This window comes from Equus asinus, chromosome 1, assembly GCF_041296235.1.
Source record: "Equus asinus isolate D_3611 breed Donkey chromosome 1, EquAss-T2T_v2, whole genome shotgun sequence".
In the NCBI taxonomy this organism is placed as follows: Eukaryota; Metazoa; Chordata; class Mammalia; order Perissodactyla; family Equidae; genus Equus; species Equus asinus.
The window spans coordinates 107,051,829-107,070,716 of NC_091790.1; the positions used below are offsets into that span (position 1 = coordinate 107,051,829).

Below are 18,888 nucleotides of genomic sequence, written 5' to 3' on the forward strand. Positions count from 1 at the left end.
TTCCCTTCAGGGACGGCCTGACCACAGGTGGGAAACAGGCCTACAAGGTATCCCTCACAGCTGACAAAAGAATGTAAGAGTAAAAGACCGTGGAGTCTGTCATGCCTGAAGGAAACTCACTCCTTATGCCCCATTTTCCCTATATAACTATCTCAATATTCTGTAATTTTGGAAGATGGCTTTTTTGGAGACATCCGTCTATCATCTTCCCAATTGCGCTGGCTAATTGAATTAAAACTTCCTTTCTCAGTCCCTAACTCATTGTGATTGATTGGCTCAGATCACGGTGAGCAAAGTGACCGCATTGGTCAGTATCAGGGTTCTGATCTTGCCTCGGCTGCTCACAATCCTGTAATATCGAAGGAGTCGCTCGCATTTTGGGAGCTGTCTTCTCCTCTTCCTAAATGGGAAACAATGAGGCTTCTGGTAGGAAGGGTTCCCCTTTCATCTTTAAGTGTCTAAGCTTCCATGATTCTTTAGCAAACCTCTGACTTCATTTTAAAAATGGAGGTTACTAATTCTAATAAAAGACAAAATTGTTTTTAAGAAAAAATATTTACTCAACACACAGTGTTATAAAGATGTAAATTGAAAATAAAGGAAAGAAAAATTCTAAGTTTTTGCACATTACTCTCCTCCTCAGCTTATATTTCAGTGTGTGTGTATGGTGCAGGTCATCTAGGGCAACCTCAACTTTCCGGTGGTAAAAGGCTATCAAAAACAGCCCGCCTGCAACACGTGGTATCTGGCATAACAATTTCTACAACATCCATATATTGGTATCAGGTATCGGGTCAAATCCTGCAGCCCCTGCCACGCGTTTCACCTGACAGCACTGTCAGGATGGAGTCAGGCGTTCCGACGGGCAAATTTGAGGTAGATGAGATATCTGGAACTTCTACGTCTACCCTCACCATCCACAATGTAGGGGAAGAAGACTCGGCCACTTACTACTGTGCCTTCTGGGAGGTGCACAGTGGCGAATGTTAGAGCCACGTCAGTCAGTAAATGTTCAGTGGTTCCTCACTCACTATTATGACCTGAGAAAGGGCAGTGACCACCTGCATGCTTTTATGCAGTTTTCTAGATAAACATTCATGTGAGTGACTGCGTGTGGAATTGCCAAATTCTATATTTTCTCCAAGAGGAAGCTTTGCATGAAAGCATGAGAGCTCAGTAATGATAGCTGATAAAAAAACAAACAAACAAAACAACTAACATACATACACATACAGGAACACACACACACACATATTTTGCATACCAATGCTTAGCACCACATCTGTCACAGTGTGGTTGATTATTACAGTTTAGTTAAAGAGAGATTAGCTGGATATGAAGAGACTCTCACAAGTAGTCATCCCAAATCAATTCAAATCTATGTTTTCCATCATTTGATAGTCCCTTTGACTTACACACATTGGTGAGGACTGTGGCCTTGGGCGTGGAGCAAACCACCTCTATTGGGGGAAAAACAAGTCCATGTTTAGAGTCACTTCCTCCTCCTGCCCTTCTCCTTTAGGCTGAGGTAGCTTCCCCAAAGACACTTTGACCACACTCACCAAAGGCAAACCAGCCAGAGGAAACCAGCCCCGGCCTAAGTGAGCGTTTGCCAATTGAATGGTGGTTTAAATTGCTGATTCATAGAAACTCTGAAAGCATCTACTAGAATGTACAGCACCGAACATAGTGGGGACTCAGGTAGTGTCTGGGGAATTGAGATGAATATGTTGATTATTATTGTGGTGCTCACGTTACCTAGTGGGTGGGGGATTGTGTATACTTGGATGCCTGAAAGATGCTCATGATTTTGGATCAATTTATTTTCCTTCAGACCTGAAGTGGGTGAGATGCAATGACTCAGGGTAACAGAAGCAACATTATAGTGTCTAACAAATGCCAACGAAAATCCAAGAAATTCTTCAAAATCACTATTTTCATGTAACATATCTGTCACCCAGCTCCCCACACATCCTAGTGCCGTGGGAAAATGATGTCTGTACCCAGGAGTTATTTTGTGAAAATCACATTTCAGAAATGTACCAGACTCCCCTGAAATTCATGTTGACTGTTTTGTCTTGGGAGTTCTTTTTACACAGCCCTGAGAATGGGTTCAGAGGAAAGGGCATGACTCAGGGGTGGTCATCTCTGGTCACTGGGACCCTGGATATTTTTTACTATGTCATTTCCGTAGTCTTCAAATTGTCTAGTAGAAAACACTTATGACTTTTGAATTTTATTTTAAATTTTATTTTGGAAAAGAATTCACATGTTTCATAATATTAAAATTATCTCTGCATATTATTGAGCACTTAGAGACCACATGTGATATTTGGCGATTAGAAAGGCCTGTAATGGGCTCTCTCTTGATGACTTTTTCTCCTCTTTTCTCTATCAAGTTTTCCTTTTTTTACAAAACAAAACCTGTTTTCTCTCCTGATTCCTACTGATCCCGTCTTCCAAGTTGGAGACAAAGTTCATGCTTGGGTGCCCAGGGTAGCTTATTGGGCTGGAAAATCTCTTTTTCCCTACATTGTACAGATAATGAAGTATTACAGATAGCAGTAAAAATACTCAGTTCTTTTTTTTTTTACCATTTACTGAGATTTATTTTTTAATCTTTTAATTTTTATCAATTTTACTATTTTATTTTGAGGTCACATTCTTTTGTATCATTATGTAAATTACAGGCATGTATTATTATATTTCAGCTTTTGTATAGACTGCATTATGTGCACCCCCAAACATCTAGATTTCATCTCTCACCATATATATGTTTCCTTTTACCCCTGTTGCCCTCCCTCCAACCCCTTCCCCTCTGGTAACCACCAATCTGTTCTTCTTATCTATGTTTGTTTATCTTCCACATATGAGTGAAATGATTTGGAGTTTTTCTCTGACTTTTTTCGCTTAGCATAATACCCTCAATCTCCATCCATGTTGTCAAAAATGGCACCCTTTCATCCTTTTCTGTAGCTGAATAGTATTCCGTTGTACATATATAGCACACCTATTTTATCCATTGATCCATTGATGTATACTTGGGTTGCTTCCAAGTCTTGGCTATTGTGAATAATACTGAAATGAACCTAGGGATGCGTGTATCTTTTCAAATTTGTGTTTTCATGTTCTTTGGAGAAATAGAAGTGGAATAGATGGATCATAGGATGATTCAACTTTTAATTTTTTAGAAACTTCCATACTGTCTTCTATACTGGCTGCCCCAGTTTGCCTTCCCTCCAGCAGTGTATGAGGGTTCCCTTTGCTCCACATACTCTTTAAAACTTTTCCGTTGTCTTTTGAATAAGAGCTATTCTGATGAGTGTGAGATGACATCACATTGCAGTTTCAATTTGCATTTCCCTAATAATTAGTGCTGCTGAACATCTTTTCACATTCATTTGGCCACCTATATATCTTGTTTGGAAAAAACAAGAGGATGTGTGTCTATTCACATCCTCTGCCCATTTTTTGATCAGGTTGCTCAGTTTTTGTTGTTGAGTTGTATGAGTTCTTTGTGCATTTCGGAAATTAACCCCTTATCCAGTATCTAATTTGGAAATATTTTCTCCCAATTGGTGGGTTGTCTTTTTATTTTGTCAATGATTTCTTTTGCCATCAAGAATCTTTTTATTCTGATATAGTCCCATTTGTTTATTTTTTCTTTTGTTTCCCATGCCCGAAGACACATGGTATTCAAAAAGATACTGCTAAGATTGATGTCAATGAGTGTACTGCCTATGTTTTCTTTGAGGAGTGTTATGGTTTCAGGTCTTACATTCTAAGTCTTTAATCCATTTTGAGTTAATTTTTATGTGTGGTATAAGATAATGGTCTACTTTCATTCCTTTGCATGTGGTTGTCCAGTTTTCCCAGCATCATTTATTGAAGAGACTTTTCTTTCTCCATTGTATGTTCTGGACTCCTTGGTCAAAGATTAGTTTCAAATAGATGTGGTAGGTTTATTTCTGGGCTCTCAGTTCTGTTCCATTGATCTGTCTGTCCAATCTTCTGCCAGTACCATATTATTTTGATTGCTATGGCTTTGTAGTATATGTTGTATTCAGGAGCTTGATACCTCCAGTTTGTTCTTTTTTCTCAAGATTCCTTTGGATATTTGGGGTCCTTTGTTCTTCCATATAAATTTTAGGTTTCTTTACTCTATTTTGGTGACAAATGTCATTGGGGTTCTGATTGGGATTGCACTGACTTGATAGATTACTCTAGGTAATATGGACATTTTAACTACATTAATTCTTCCAATACATGAGCTCAGAATCTTTCCATTTCTGTGTGCTCTCTTCAATTTCTTTCAACATTGTCTTATAGTTTTCAGTGTACCAGGTCTTTCGCCTCCTTGATTAAATTAATTCCTAGGTATTTTATTCTTTTCATTGCAATTGTAAATGGAATTTTATTCTTTATTTCTCTTTCTCCTAATTCGTTGTTAGTGTATAGAAACACAACGGAATTTTATGTGTTGATTTTGCACCCTACAAATTTACTGTTTTCATTGATTATTTCTGATAGTGTTTTGGTGGATTCTTTAGGGTTTTCTGTGTATAAAATCATGTCATCCAGAAATACTGGCAATTTTACTTCTTCTTTTCCAATTCAAATACCTTTTATTTCCTTTTCTTGCCTAATTGCTTTCACTATGATTTCCAATAGTATGTTGAATAAGAGTAACAAAAGTGGGCATCCTTGTCTTGTTCCTGTTCTTGGGGGATAGCTTTCAGTTTTTCACCAATAACTATGACCTTAGCTGTGAGTTTGACTTATATGGCCTTTATTATGTTGAAGTATTTTTCTTCTGTACCCATTTAATGGAGAGTTTTTATGATAAGTGGATGCTGAATCTTGTTACATGCTTTCACTGTGTCTATTGAGATTATCATATGATTTCTGTTCTTCGTTCAGTTAATGTGGTGTAACACACTGATTGATTTGTGTGTGTTGAACCACACTTGCATCCCTGGAAAAAAATCCCACTTTATCATGGTGTATGATCCTTGTAATGTATTGTTGTATTCAATTTGCTAAACTTCTGTTGAGAATTTTTTCATCTATGTTTGTCAGCAATATTGACCTGTAATTTTCTTTTTTTGTGTTGTCCTTGTCTGTTTTTGGTATCAGGGTAATGTTGAACTTATAAAATGAGTTAGGAAATGTCCCCTTCTCTTCAATATTTTGGAAAAGTTTGAGAAGGCTGAGTGTTAAATCATCTTTGAATGCTTGGTAGAATTTACCATAGAAGTCATCTGGTCCTGGACTTTTGTATTTTGAGAGGTTTTCGATTGCTCTTTCAATCTCTTTGTAAGTGTTTGGCCTATTCAGATTCTTTATTTCTCCTTCATGCAATTTTGGAAAATTGTATGATTCTGGGAATTTATCCACTTCTTCCAGGTTATCCAATTTGTTCGCATATAGCTTTTCATAGTGTTCTCTTGTACTCCTTTGTACTTCTTTGGTATCTGCTGTAATTTGTCCTCTTCCATTTTTTATTTTATTTGTTTGAGGATTCTCCCTTTTTTTCTTTGAGCCTAGGAAAGTTTTGTCAATTTTGTTTGTCTTTTCAAAGAACCAGGTCTTAGTTTCATTGATCCTTTGTATATTCTTTTTAGTCTCTATTTTATATATTTCCATTTTGATTTTTATTATTTCCTTCATTCTACTGATTTGGGGTTCATTTGTTCTTTTTCTACTTCTTTTAGGTGTAATGGTAAAGTGTTATTTTGAGATTTCTCTTGTTTTTAGAGGTAGTCCTATATTGCTATAAACTTTTCTCTTAGTACCACTTTTGCTGCATCTCATGGATTTTGGTATGTTGTGTTTCGTTTCATTTTAATATAGGTATTTGTTTTATTTCTCCTTTGATTTCTTCATTGCTCCAATATTTATTCAGTAGCATATCTGTGACTTTTTCAGCTTTCTTCTTACAGTTGCTTTCTAGTTTCACATCCTGTGATCTCAAAAGATGTTTGATATGATTTCAAATTTTAGTTCAAATGAACAATCTATCATTTCATAGGTGATAGAATTGTATAAATTTCTTCTTTTATTCCAGGAAAAGTAATGTTATCATAGAAATTATTTTCTCATTTGACAGTGCTGGGTGAATAAGTATATTTCCAAATGGTAAAGGTGACTTCATTAAAAATGAAGAAATTTGTTCACATTTCTCAAGTATATTTGTATTGGTATATTTCCATTTCAATTACTGAAGAGTTTCTTCTTCTCAGAAATACATTTCCAAATTGGCAGCCCTGGTGTTTGTGAGAACAAAAGGGCCATTTCTTTGATGTATCTCTGAGCAGTTACAACACAACTGAACACCTGGAAAAGAAAAAAAAACAATTCTCTGAATGCTTTTCCCAGTAATTTAGAAAAGTAGTTGGTTGATGAGTTGAGTCTGATCTCTTTTATTTTTCTTCTTTGCTTTTCATTTTCTTTGAATGCTTTTTAATGATTACTGCCTTGATGTAAAACAGACGTTTGGGACAATTTATCTGAGGAAAACTTAAAAGAAAAAATCTCTGGTAGCAGAATACTTTATTCAAGGACTTCCAAAGGAACCCAGAAAATCAAATTTCAAGTATAGTTTTTTTACTGATAGTTACATCATGAAACTTAAAAGAAGGCTGAGTTTTTGTAGAAGCTGTAACCAGTGTGACATCATACTGGATCAAGATATTTGGAAAAGGGACTAAGCTCATAGTAACTCCCTCTGGTAAGTAACTTTTTTCTACTTTTTCTATTTTTACCCTAGTAATGAAAAACTGATAAATGCTTTTAGGAAAAAATAATTTAGGGTCACTTTTATCTGAGTGCCACATACTCGGTTTCAGCATATGGAAAGCAAGTTTGTAGCTACCGGTCATTATACATGAAAATAAAACTGCTTCATAAATGGTTTGTTCACTTCCCTGTTTGTAAGTATATTTAAATTATACTTTTAGAATACACACGCGAAAAAAGGATAGACTCAAGCTAGAAATACAAGATATTTTGAGGACCATATCTATAAACTAGTGGTATAAGTTATCGGTTCAAGTCACTTTTCTTGTAGAACATCTCTTAAGTGAGAGACATCTTTTTCTGGAGAAGATTAGCCCTGAGCTAACATCCACTGCCAATCCTCCTCTTTTTGCTGAGGAAGACTGGCCCTGATCTAACATCCATGCCCGTCTTCCTCTACTGTTTATGTGGGATGCCTGCCACAGCATGGCTTGATAAGCAGTGTGTATGTCTGCACCCGGGATCTGGGCCTACGTACCCCAGCTTGCCAGAGCAAAGCACACAATCTTTAGCTGGACAGCACCGGGCTGGCCTGAGAGACACTTTTATTAATTACCTCTTCTCTATATTTTGAGATAAATCATAGTGCTCCTTTCTCACAATAATCTGCAAAACCTATATATTGGTTTTCATCTCATCCTTAATAGCAGTGCAAAACATTAATTCTTCAAGTAAATGCTTACAGAACATCGATAAATCTCTCTTCTTATTACTTTAGTTTCTTAGACATAGGACATCAGTCAAAATTTATGCTATCACAACTCTTGTTCAATTGCTTAGCGATGGGCCAGTTTTGGGAATTTCTAAGATCAATAAGCCATTTCAGCTCCAAAGTGCATGAGAAGAGTCTTCATGCTTTTACATCCTCATTTGCTCATTCATTCTGTCAGCAAACATTCACTGAAGACAGTTTCTGTGCTGAATGCTGGAGGTAAATGGGGGAAGAAAATAAAGATAGAAAAAACCCCCAAAAAACTTCTAGTCTAGTGGAGAAGTGTTCTAATTCCAACCAGGCCCTTGCAGGCTGTTCTCTATCTGACCTAGCAAGGAGGAGATTCACAAGGAGTGGCTAGTTAGAACAATTGTGAGCCCATAAGGAGTGCAGATGTAGGTCCATTCGGTATTTCCGTATTAAAAGATTTGTAATGAAGTTTAGATATTTTATTTATTGGTTCCAAAAATAACCAATGGGGAAAACTGAACAAAAATTGCTAAACCTGTCATTTGGTCAGAGGATGAGCAACATCAGCTGTTAAAATACTTAACCTGGCAACCATATTCAAGGATGTCATGAGATGAGTTTGTTTTGTTCCTAAGTTCAGTCCGTTAAACTCGTTCAGTTCTCGTTAGCCTTAAAGATGAAACTTTGCCTGAATGAAGGAGACTGTCTCACAAGGATGTTCTTAGCCTCTAGATCCCTTGAAACAAAAGTTTTCAAAGAATTTTCGCAAAGTTGATGAAACATTGAAAAAAATGAAAGAAATTATATATTTTGGTTTCTTAGTGGTTGTGATCATGTAAACATAGAATTCATAAATTGAAAAGCAACTTTTTGGTGCCGTTTTTCCCAAGTGATTATATGTTCAATATAAATTGTAGCAATCAAGTTAAAAGTGGCAGAGATATAATTCATGTAGGTCCTGAAAAATAGTTTTTAGGAGAGTGTGCTGCTGGGAAAAATATGGACTTTGATTCTAGATCTGTCGCTTTCTGAATAGTCATCCTTTAGCAAACAAATTTTGATTCATTCATTATTGCTCTACTAAAATTATAAAAACATTACTTACCTCTTATGAAAAAGATTGGAAAATACAAAAGATAAAGAGAAAATTAAAATTTGTTATCAACACACTATCTCTGTTAACATTTTTGTATATTTCCATCCACTCATTCTATAGATGCAACCACAATCTTAAGTGGATGTTGTGAGGATTAAATGAAATTAAATATGGAAATTACCAACATAGTCAGCGATAAAAATGTCAATGATAAAAATACGCAAATCACCACCACTGGAATTTGTTATGAATTCAGGAGTACAGATAAATGTACTAATTACCATCTAGTCTACAGTTCACATTAGAACAAATGGTCAGTAATTGGAAAAAACTTTCAATTATGAAGACTAATTGTTACCTGCTTCTAAAAATGATTAGAATATAATAAGCATTATCTCAAATTTAATAGCCTGAATATAAGGTGATCTATCATTTTCCGGTAGAAATATCTGGAAGAAAAAAAGAGAGGGGCTTTTGCAAATTGAATATGTTAATTTATAATGAAATAGATAAAAGTCAAATATCCACTTATAATATTTAATTTCTTAATTGGATTATAGCCACAAAGTTAAAAATTATATTAATACAAATACCAGGTGAGAAATATTGCTCTTTTTGCCCTCACATTTCATTAAAAATTTTGTTCACAGTCTTCACGTGCATTTGAAACATCTACCTTAGAGCAACATTCCAGGTCATCACAGGGGCTGAGTGTCTGTTTTGGGATGCCCATAGGATGATGTCACTGGATATTTTATCTAAAGACACAATTATCCATTTATAAAATAAAAGGAAAGCATTTTTTTTTTCATTTATTCTGTTATTCTCTAAATGTGCAATGTAAAAATAAACTGTAGAGGTTTTTTCCCAAGTAATATTTACCAAATCCATGTTCAATTTCTCTATTTTCTTTTACCAGTCCTAGCTCCAAGAGTGGCATTAAGTGAGTTCGTTTCAGGGGAAATCTTGTCCCAGCAGTAGTTTTTGATCACAGCAGAGTATCAGAAGAGCATCTTTTAATATGACAGGTTGCACAAGGACTGAAACATAAGATGACCCTTGTTTTCTGAGGGATAGTTTTGAGAAAGAGAGCCTTACTTTATGTTCTTGCACTTTCAGTCTGTTTGAATTCAGCATATTTTGTGTCTATATCACAGAGTTGAGATTTGCAAACATATTCTCCCACCTCTCACGTCACATTTGAGTTAGACCTCACTAAACTATCAACTGCTGGGGCAGAAAAAGGAATAAATTATAATGCACAAACAATTTGTCACTTCTTTCAACTGCCTCTTTCCAAAGTCTATTTGAGAAGACCTAAAATCAAATACACAAGCACAGGCATACCTCATTATATTGTGTGCCGCTTTATTGCACTTTGTAGAAATTGCAATTTTTAAAAAGCAAAGGTTTGTGGAAACCCCGCGTCGAGCAAGTATATCAGCTCCATTTTTCCAAAAGCGCTTGCTCATTTCATTTCTCTGAGTCACATTTTGGAAATTCTCTCAATATTTCAAACATTTCCATTATGATTATATTTGTTATGGTGATCTGTGGTCAGTGATCTTTGACGTCACTATTGTAATTGTTTGGGGCACGATGAACCGGGCCCATCTACGTCAGCAAAGTTAATGGATGAAGGTTGTGTGTGTTCTGACTGCTCCGCTGACTGTTTCCCCGTCTCCCTCTTATGGGGCCTCCCTCTCCTCTGAGACACAACCATAGTGACCTTAGGCCTTTTAATAACCCTACAGTGACCACTCAGTGTTCTAACGAAAGGAAGAGCTGCGCGTCTCTCACTATAAATCAAAAGCTAGAAATGACTAAGCTGAGTGAGGAAGGCATATGCAAGTTGAGATAAGCCAAAAGCTAGGCCTCTTGCACCAGTTAGCCAAGCTGTGACTGCAAAGGAAGTGTTCTTGAAGGAAATGAAAAGTGCTACTCCAGTGAACACGTGAATGATAAGAAAGCAAAGCAGCCTTAGTGCTGAGATGGAGGAAGTTTGAGTGGTCTGGATAGAAGATCAAACAGCCACAAACATGCCTTTAAGCCTAATCCAGAGCAAGGCCATAATGCTCTTCAATTCTGCAAAGGCTGAGAGAGCTGAAGAAGCTGCAGAAGGGCGAAGCTAGGACAGTTGGCTCATGAGGTTTAAGGAAAGAAGCCATCTCCGTAACTTAAAGGGGCACTGCAAGGGGAAGCAGCAGGTGCTGACGTAGAAGCTGCGGCAAGTTATCCAGCAAAATGTGCCAGGACCGGATCCCTGGTCTCCTGAGTTGCAGGCCAGTAGAGTTCCCTAGAATGTGAAGAACTCCAAGAAGTTAAATTAGTCTGAAGTTTTTCATTCTGGTTGATTACTGTGGAAATTAGTCTAAAGTTTTTCATTCTGGTTGATTAACTGTGGAATTATTATACAAAATTCCTCCGTGATGGAACAAAACTTGTTGTCAAAGGATATCGGAAGAATGGAAATTTCCAAGGTAATAGAGGGAAGGCAAGAAGCAATTAAATTGGAATAATACTTAAGAAAGACTAGGAAAAGTAGGAATGTCATGGGGAGGGATGAAGAAATCTTAGGAGAGGTTTTAAAACAAATCCTCATGACAAAGAACAACATAGCCAACATTGTGCAAATGTGACAATAGGGTTTGGCTTTGTGTACAAGTGGATTTTCATAAAGGACTCAAGTAGAACGTATGTAATTATCATGAAAGTGTTTGGCCCATGGACAGTTTATAATCACTGGTAAATGTGTGAGTTGACACATTTCCTTTCTAACGGTGAGAGGGTGTTGTCAAAGAGCCCGGGCTTTGGAGTCAGGCTGGCCTGCCTCCACCACTTGTGTCCTGCTTATGTGAACTTGGGCGATTATTGCCTGGCCTCAGTTTCCTAATCCATAAAATGGGATGACAGTGGGTATCCAGCAGGGCTTGTATGAGAATCGAATGAAACTGTGTGGATAAAGTACTTGGAACATTGTCCAACTCATAACAGGTGCTGGATACGTGTTCCCCTGATTCCAATGTGAAGGGAAAACTGCATCTAGTGAGGAGAGTTTGCAGCCAATGACACTGACAGAGCAGCAACTGCCAGAGGATTAGCTGGACCTCTAACAGCTCAAGTGGAAACTCATCCTACTGTCCACTCACATACAAAAAGGAATTTGGAGTTATTTGTCTTTGGCAGAATTTTCCATCACTTGGCAAGGAAGATGAGATTGAAATGTGTTTGTTTATTATTTTCTTGTTGTTCTTTGTGCTTTACATCTTAATCCTTTATTTTAATTGCTGTCATCTCTAACACTAACAGTTATTGGCCCTAAAATAAACAGCCAACAAGTTTGAGCTTCATGCTCATATTTACCAGAAAAAAGTTTAAATTTAAACAGAAAATTGTCAAGATGTTAAATCAACTATATAAGTAATATGTCAAAAGTCTGAAATACATATTTAAATATGAAATAGCTATAATTATTTGATAAAAGAAAAATTACAAGAAGAAGCTAGAGAATGCTTAAATCAATATCAATATGTGGGTTTGAGACATCGTACTTTCAATGAAAAATGTAGTTGACATTTGGTAAATTTATGTTAGAATTCATACTGCTGCATCTTTTTTTAATATATTTTGTTATTTTTCTTTTTTTTTTTTGAGGAAGATTAGCCCTGAGCTAACATGGTAACATCTGCTGCCAATCCTCCTCTTTTTGCTGAGGAAGACTGGCCCTGAGCGAACATCCCTGCCCACCTTCCTCTACTTTATATGTGGGACGCCTGCCACGGCATGGCTTTTGCCAAGCGGTGCCATGTCTGCACCCATGATCCAAACCAGCGAACCCCTGGCCGCCCAAGCAGAACATGCACACTTAACCACTGCACCACCAGGCCGGCCCCATACTGCTGCATCTTAACAAAATAAAAACAACTCAGGCAATTCCACTCAAATGTATCATTGGATTATGCAGATGAATGTATATAAATGCATTAGACAGGCTTATTTATTTTTTTACCTGGTTTCCATTCCTTGAATCCTGAAAATTATTTTCACCTAAAAAAATACTGTTAATAATTTTTAAAAAATGTTTAAGGAAAAACATGTAATATAATGATTTAAAGTATAGGCACTAGCCATATTTACACAAGTACACTATTTAATCCTCAGTTGACTACTATATTGAGAAAGTTATGGAAATTCAAGATTCATTTTATCCTGAAAACAATGAAACAAAATCTAGGTGAGGAAAATAGACAAGAGGGAATAGCGTGTTGTCATGCAGAAATTTTTTAATTCATCATTTTACTTTCAATTTCTTTATATAATAAATCAGAAGCATTCCTATGAAGAAACAAAAGTTCCTAAGATGAACATTACATTCTTTAATATATTGAGTAAAGACTAAAATTATGTAAATACAATTATGATTGAAAAATTAATCTCATCTTATATAACACGCTTTTTGAATTAGAAACAAAGTATAAGGTTGGAGAAATATAGTGTCTTACTATTATAATCAATAAAATACCATTTACGCTAAAAGCAAGATGTATAAAATTAAAATAAGCACATTATGACCTAATTGTATTTACAGCATGAGTCCAAAACTGGACATTGTTTGCTTAACTACTTTACTATAAAAATCAGAAACTTTGCTATACAGACATAACTTCTGAAGAATTTTTGTTCTTTTCTTCTCAAATAAGAAATCTACTTCTCCTTTTCTTAAGAAATTGTCCATTGAATTATTTAACTTGAAGCTAGCACAAAGAGAATATTAGTAAAGCGTTTGAATGTCAATTGGAGATCAAATTGGAAAGAATTTTAATATTTATAATTCCCATCATTAGATTACCAGCAAATGTATAATCAAGTAACACTCCAGCATTCAACTGGCATGTTTTTTTAAACAATGATGTTTTCTTATACATTTTGACATTATGTCTGCAAGAGACTCTGGAACTGTGACATTTAATATTACACCAATTACATATATACTTTATTCAGCATGTGATGACAAATAAAATAGTAGAGCTCTAAAACAGTTCAGCAGCCTTATAGGCTAGATACAAATTTTGGAGGAGACAATGAGAATCAAAATACGCTGTATTCCTCGTCGCGCTTAAACCTCAAGAAATTCCAAAATAAAATGTGCTTTTGAAGAAGATATTCTAAAGTGAAACAAAATTCTGATAAGTGCCTTGCTTGATAAGATTAACGTAATAGCATTTCTGAAGATAATCAATTTATTAATAGAAGTTTTGAAAACATTGTTATTTTGCTTCCAAATTCAAGGCTCATAGGGGCTGGCCCCGTGGCCGAGAGCTTAAGTTCACGCGCTCGGCGGCAGGCAGCCCAGTGTTTCGTTGGTTCAAATCCTGGGCTCAGACATGGCACTGCTCATCAAACCACGCTGAGGCAGCGTCCCACATGCCACAACTAGAAGGACCCACAACGAAGAATATACTACTATGTACTGGGGGGCTTTGGGGAGAAAAAGGAAAAAAATAAAATCTTTAAATTCAAGGCTTGTAAATAATTTGGAGCTGCAGCTTAAATAGTGCCCTACTCAAAAATCTGGGGGGTTCAGATATGAAAATGAGATGTTATATAAAGTTAGACATCTGGTAAGATAACTCCATTGTGTAAGAACAGAGCTAGGGATCCACATTTGAGCTAAAAGATCAACTTGATTGTCAAGTACATGCGGAAATAGATTCCCATTAACAGGTGACTGTGCATTGTTTTTAAAAAATGAAAAACTTCTTCCTGATATTTATTTATATGACAAATAAGACAAATGTGGTGCATTCCAGAAACAGTTAAATGAAGCGACGTTTCACAGAGTTGCAGAGCATGACAAAGGGTTACCTGGCCAAAAGAGCATAAGTTACAAAATTCACGGGATGGGAAAAGGAAAGTACTTTAGAAAGGATCAGACATTCTCACGTGTAGAGACATCATCAAAGTTACCTGGTCTCCTCCCCCATTCCCACCACCTATCCACCCACCTTGAAAGCATGCTCCACTACGATAGAACGTAAGATATTTTTAAAAATACGTGTGTTCATGAATATTAGAAGCCTTGTAATAGTACAATTAAAAGTCATCCCCCATCTTAGCATGTGGAGAAAGAAAAAACACAAGGTTTTAATCCAGGTCTTGCTACTTAATAGCTGTGACTCTGGGCAAGTTACCTAACATCTGGAACCACTTTTTCCATTGAAAATGAGAACAATATATGTCTCACAACCCATTGTGGATAAAAGGCCATGGTGAGCACTAACTCAATGGCAGTTTTTCTTCTTTTACTATGTGCTAGATTGTTGTAAATCACACATTATTTGTGCTTCTCTAATAATACTTTTTAATTGCTATTCCATTTTCCCCCACAGATAGACGCCTTCCTGCAAACATTTCTCCCAAGCCTACCATTTTTCTTCCTTCAATTGCTGAAATCAACCTCCATAGGACTGGAACATACATTTGTCTTCTTGAGAATTTCTTCCCTGACATTATTAAGGTATATTGGAAACAAAAGAATTGCAACACAATTCTGGAATCCCAGGAGGGAAAAACCATGAAAACTAATGACACGTACATGAAACTCAGCTGGCTGACCGTGACTGAAAAGTCATTGAATAAAGGACACAAATGTATCATCCAACACGAGAATAATAAAGGAGGGGTTGACCAGGAGATTCTTTTTCCTTCAGAGAATGATGGTATGTCAATGTAAATATAACCTGCCAGAACTTTTCTTTCAAAGGGAATATCCCAGCTTTTCTGTCAAGTATTAAGGGAAAACAAACAAATATAAATGTGTCTTATATGTTGTTATTGGTAACATAAATGTCCCTCTATTTCCCTTTAGAATTAGAATAGTTGGGCCTTGGAACACAAAAAGGAAAAGGAAAAATTTCCTAAACTTTTCTCAGCCTCAGTTTCATCATCCAAAATATTAAGATCTTAGTGATATTTTTAGAGCTCTTAATGGATTAAATGAAACAACATATGTGAAAGCAGCTAACAACTCAGAAACACAAGGCATGCATCAAAGAGAGATGGATCAAGAAATAAGAGCAATTATACATCTTTCAGGAACGCTCTACCCAGCAAGGAGAGTCACTCTCACTTTCACCTTGCTATCCTCAGAGTACAACCCCAAAACAATGCTATTAGGTGACAAAATTGTGCTCATTTGATGGAGCCAAATCATGACTCAACCAGAAATAGAATAATTTGGCCAGTGCAGTTTTATTACAGTCATCAGTTTTCCAGATTTGTATTTTACGTACTACCATAAGCTAAAATTTTATAATTGGAGATTGGGTGAGGCTTATGTCTACAGACGTATTTCCATTTTACATAATGAATGTATTTCATGCCATTGGTAAATGTAGCTCAACAAACATTCATTGCAGAACTGGCCTGTGCCAAGCCTGGAATGGATGTGTAGATGAGGACACTAGCTTGACTTACTGTCCCAAGGCGGGTGCACTATTATAAGAGAAAACGTTCTTTCCTAATCAGGCGTGATTCAGGCATGATGTCCCCAAGGAACCCCTTTGATGCTGATGCTGCACATAATGAGACAGTGTGGGCAGAGGACTGAACGTGCTTTGGTCCCAGCAGTGGTCCAGTAACTCTCTAGTCTCGGGACTGAAAGCCCTGAGCATGAACACAACAGAGCAAAGGTCCCAGAGGACCTATAAATCAGAAGGAATTTTTCTGTACTGACTGAATGTAATGTACTGAATGAAAATAATAATCTCACAGGTTATTGTAAAACTTAAGTCTAAAACTTTGCTTGCAAAGCTTTCAGAACAAGTGTTTGGCATTTGGTTAGTAGTTAATGAATCTTAGCTATTATGATTTGTTAGAGATATTGTAGGGGTGAAGAAATGCTAAAAGCTGTTTATCACAAATACTTTTGCCCTCATGGACTCATTCATTAAAAATACACCTTACTTTCATATTTTAGAATGGTCTAAGTGAATTTAGAAGAGGTTGTTGATTGACGTGACCTGTAAACTGGATGCTGAGTTGTCTCGTTGTTGTCTGTGGTGGTGGTGGTGGTAGATGTTTACTTTTGGGTTTGGATGGTGGGGCGTCACTGCAACGTAGGTCATCAGAAATAAACAACTGTGACCACCCTCCATTCATATGTCCCATCCTCTCATAGCAATAGTCAAAACTAATCAAACAACTTCTCTTAGATATGTTGCAGTTGCAGCTCACCTACACTTCAGGCTGTTACACCTACTTCTTCCTGCTCCTCGTGAGTGCCGGACACTTGGCCATCATCGCCTCCTGTCTGCTCCGGAGAACAGCAGTCTGCGGCAATGCACGGAGTTCATGACAGATGGTGGTACAAGAAAGGAAAGTTGTCTCCAGTGTTTATTTTCCCTAACTGTGTCTCCTGAGGATCCAGCTGGGCTTTCTCTCTACATTTGGGTTCTTTCAGTTCACATGCGTAGTTTTCTATCTTGTCATTATTGTATAATGGTTTTTCAAACCACTGGGCAAACAGAAAACCTTAATCTGTAACAAAATGAATTCTGCCATTACTCAGGGGCAGGGTTGGGGGTGGTCCTTTAGCACCACTGTCTCCGTGATCTCCGTCAGTTCCTCCAGGACCTGAATGACCATGCCTTCTGAGTACAGACAGCATGCTGCTCTAGTCATGTCACTTAGGGCCATTTAACCAGAACCACCTTGAAGCCTTCCATTTTACACACCCTGAATATAACATCTTTGCTACTTGAATACTGTACTTTGTTTTTCACATTAGGCACAATAAAAAAATTCACAAGTCTACATTTGTCTTTGTGTACTTTAATTAGATGAAATATAATGGAAAGTCAAGGGTAAGAAACAGCATGACACCTGAGCCATCAAATCCAGTGTTGGCTGTAATGATGATCAATACACCGCTCTAATTCTTTCCCTGAGATGGTGGTCATGCAGCTTTCTTTCGGGCACTGGCTCCAAGAGGAGCCACAGCCAATTGAAGGCACCCAGTTTATTTCTCTTGCAAAGATCACCAGATTCACACTCATTTGGTCCTGGACATTCTGATGGTGTCAGTATAACATCTAGCACAACTTGCACTGTGTGTGCTCAGGTCTACACTAGTGTTTCACAAGCACCGTGTTTTCTGGTCCTCACACTAACCCCATGAGACCTGCACTCACACCAAGAGGCATCGCCATAGAGGGGCTAAGCCCCTGAACTCTGAACTCCCACTGCCTGGGTTTGAATCCTGGGTCTAGTATTAGCATCTGTGTGACCTCAGGCAAACTATTTGAACTCTCTGTGCCATAACTTCCTCATGTGTAGAATGGAATTACAGTGCCCTGTCTCCTGGAGTTGTGTGGATTAGATGAGTTAATTATGCCTGGTACTTGCAAGTCCTCAACAGCATTAGCATCCACTGTTGGCACTTCTACTTTTGAATCATCTGTAATCTTATTTCCCCACAGAAAGTTTAGCCGTGTGCGGAATAGGGACTCTGAGTTTCTGTTAGGCACCAGGCAATCCCGTTAATACCCTGATAGCCCCTATAGGTAGGTACAATTATAGTCCACAGTCTAGATATTGGAGAGATTCAGTTCTTAGATCAAGGTCACTATTTTATAAATAATAGTCAGTTAAAGCCAGGTCTCTCTGAACTCAGAGCCAGTATCTTCTTACCTACTATCAGGAGGCTTTCCTTTCAACCACTGTCAACTGGCAAAAGCAAAACAAAGCAAAACCTGCACAGCTTCTCTACTAAAGGCATCCTCCAAGGAGTAAGCGAGAATTCTCTTAAGGATTTGTGCCTGCATCTGTGTTTTCTCCTCATGTATATACTCTGTTATTATAATAATTGGTCACTTTCTTATCAACACTATGAAAATCCTTCTTTATTCTGTGACCCTGTGTCCTAGATTTGCAACCACTTTTTGGGGGTTGCTAATGAAATGAACTGAGAGCCTCCGGCAGAAGTATCCCATTGATGGTGCTCTCTGGGTGCCCCATTCTGACACCCTGGCTCCTGCCCTAGACTGGATGGGTTCGGAGGTCCTCAGAATCACCTGTGGAAGCCTCTGGTAGGTCCAGGTGCATTTCCAAGGTAGGAGGCAGGATATACATCCTTTGCCATCATGTGCTTTTCCACCACAGCATGACTGCCACGTGTTGTGGTGGGGGGAACACTGGCACAGAAGTAACACCTCCCACCCCATAGTTAGAGCCTTGGCTCCTTGGTCTGCCTCTAACTAGCTGTGTGATTTGTTATTGATCATGTCACATTGTCTAAATTTACCCAGCTTAC

The 18,888-nt window shown here is 37.4% G+C and overlaps 1 protein-coding gene across 1 annotated transcript; it reads left to right on the forward strand.

The window, feature by feature from the left end:
- Positions 1-843: 843 nt before the first annotated feature.
- Positions 844-17,390, forward strand: LOC106825214 (T-cell receptor gamma alternate reading frame protein-like). Its single transcript, XM_070517056.1, has 3 exons — positions 844-969; positions 14,966-15,295; positions 16,790-17,390. Exons 1-2 carry the CDS (start codon positions 844-846, stop codon positions 15,152-15,154), a joined length of 315 nt encoding a protein of 104 aa, XP_070373157.1. The 3' UTR covers positions 15,155-15,295; positions 16,790-17,390.
- Positions 17,391-18,888: the final 1,498 nt, after the last annotated feature.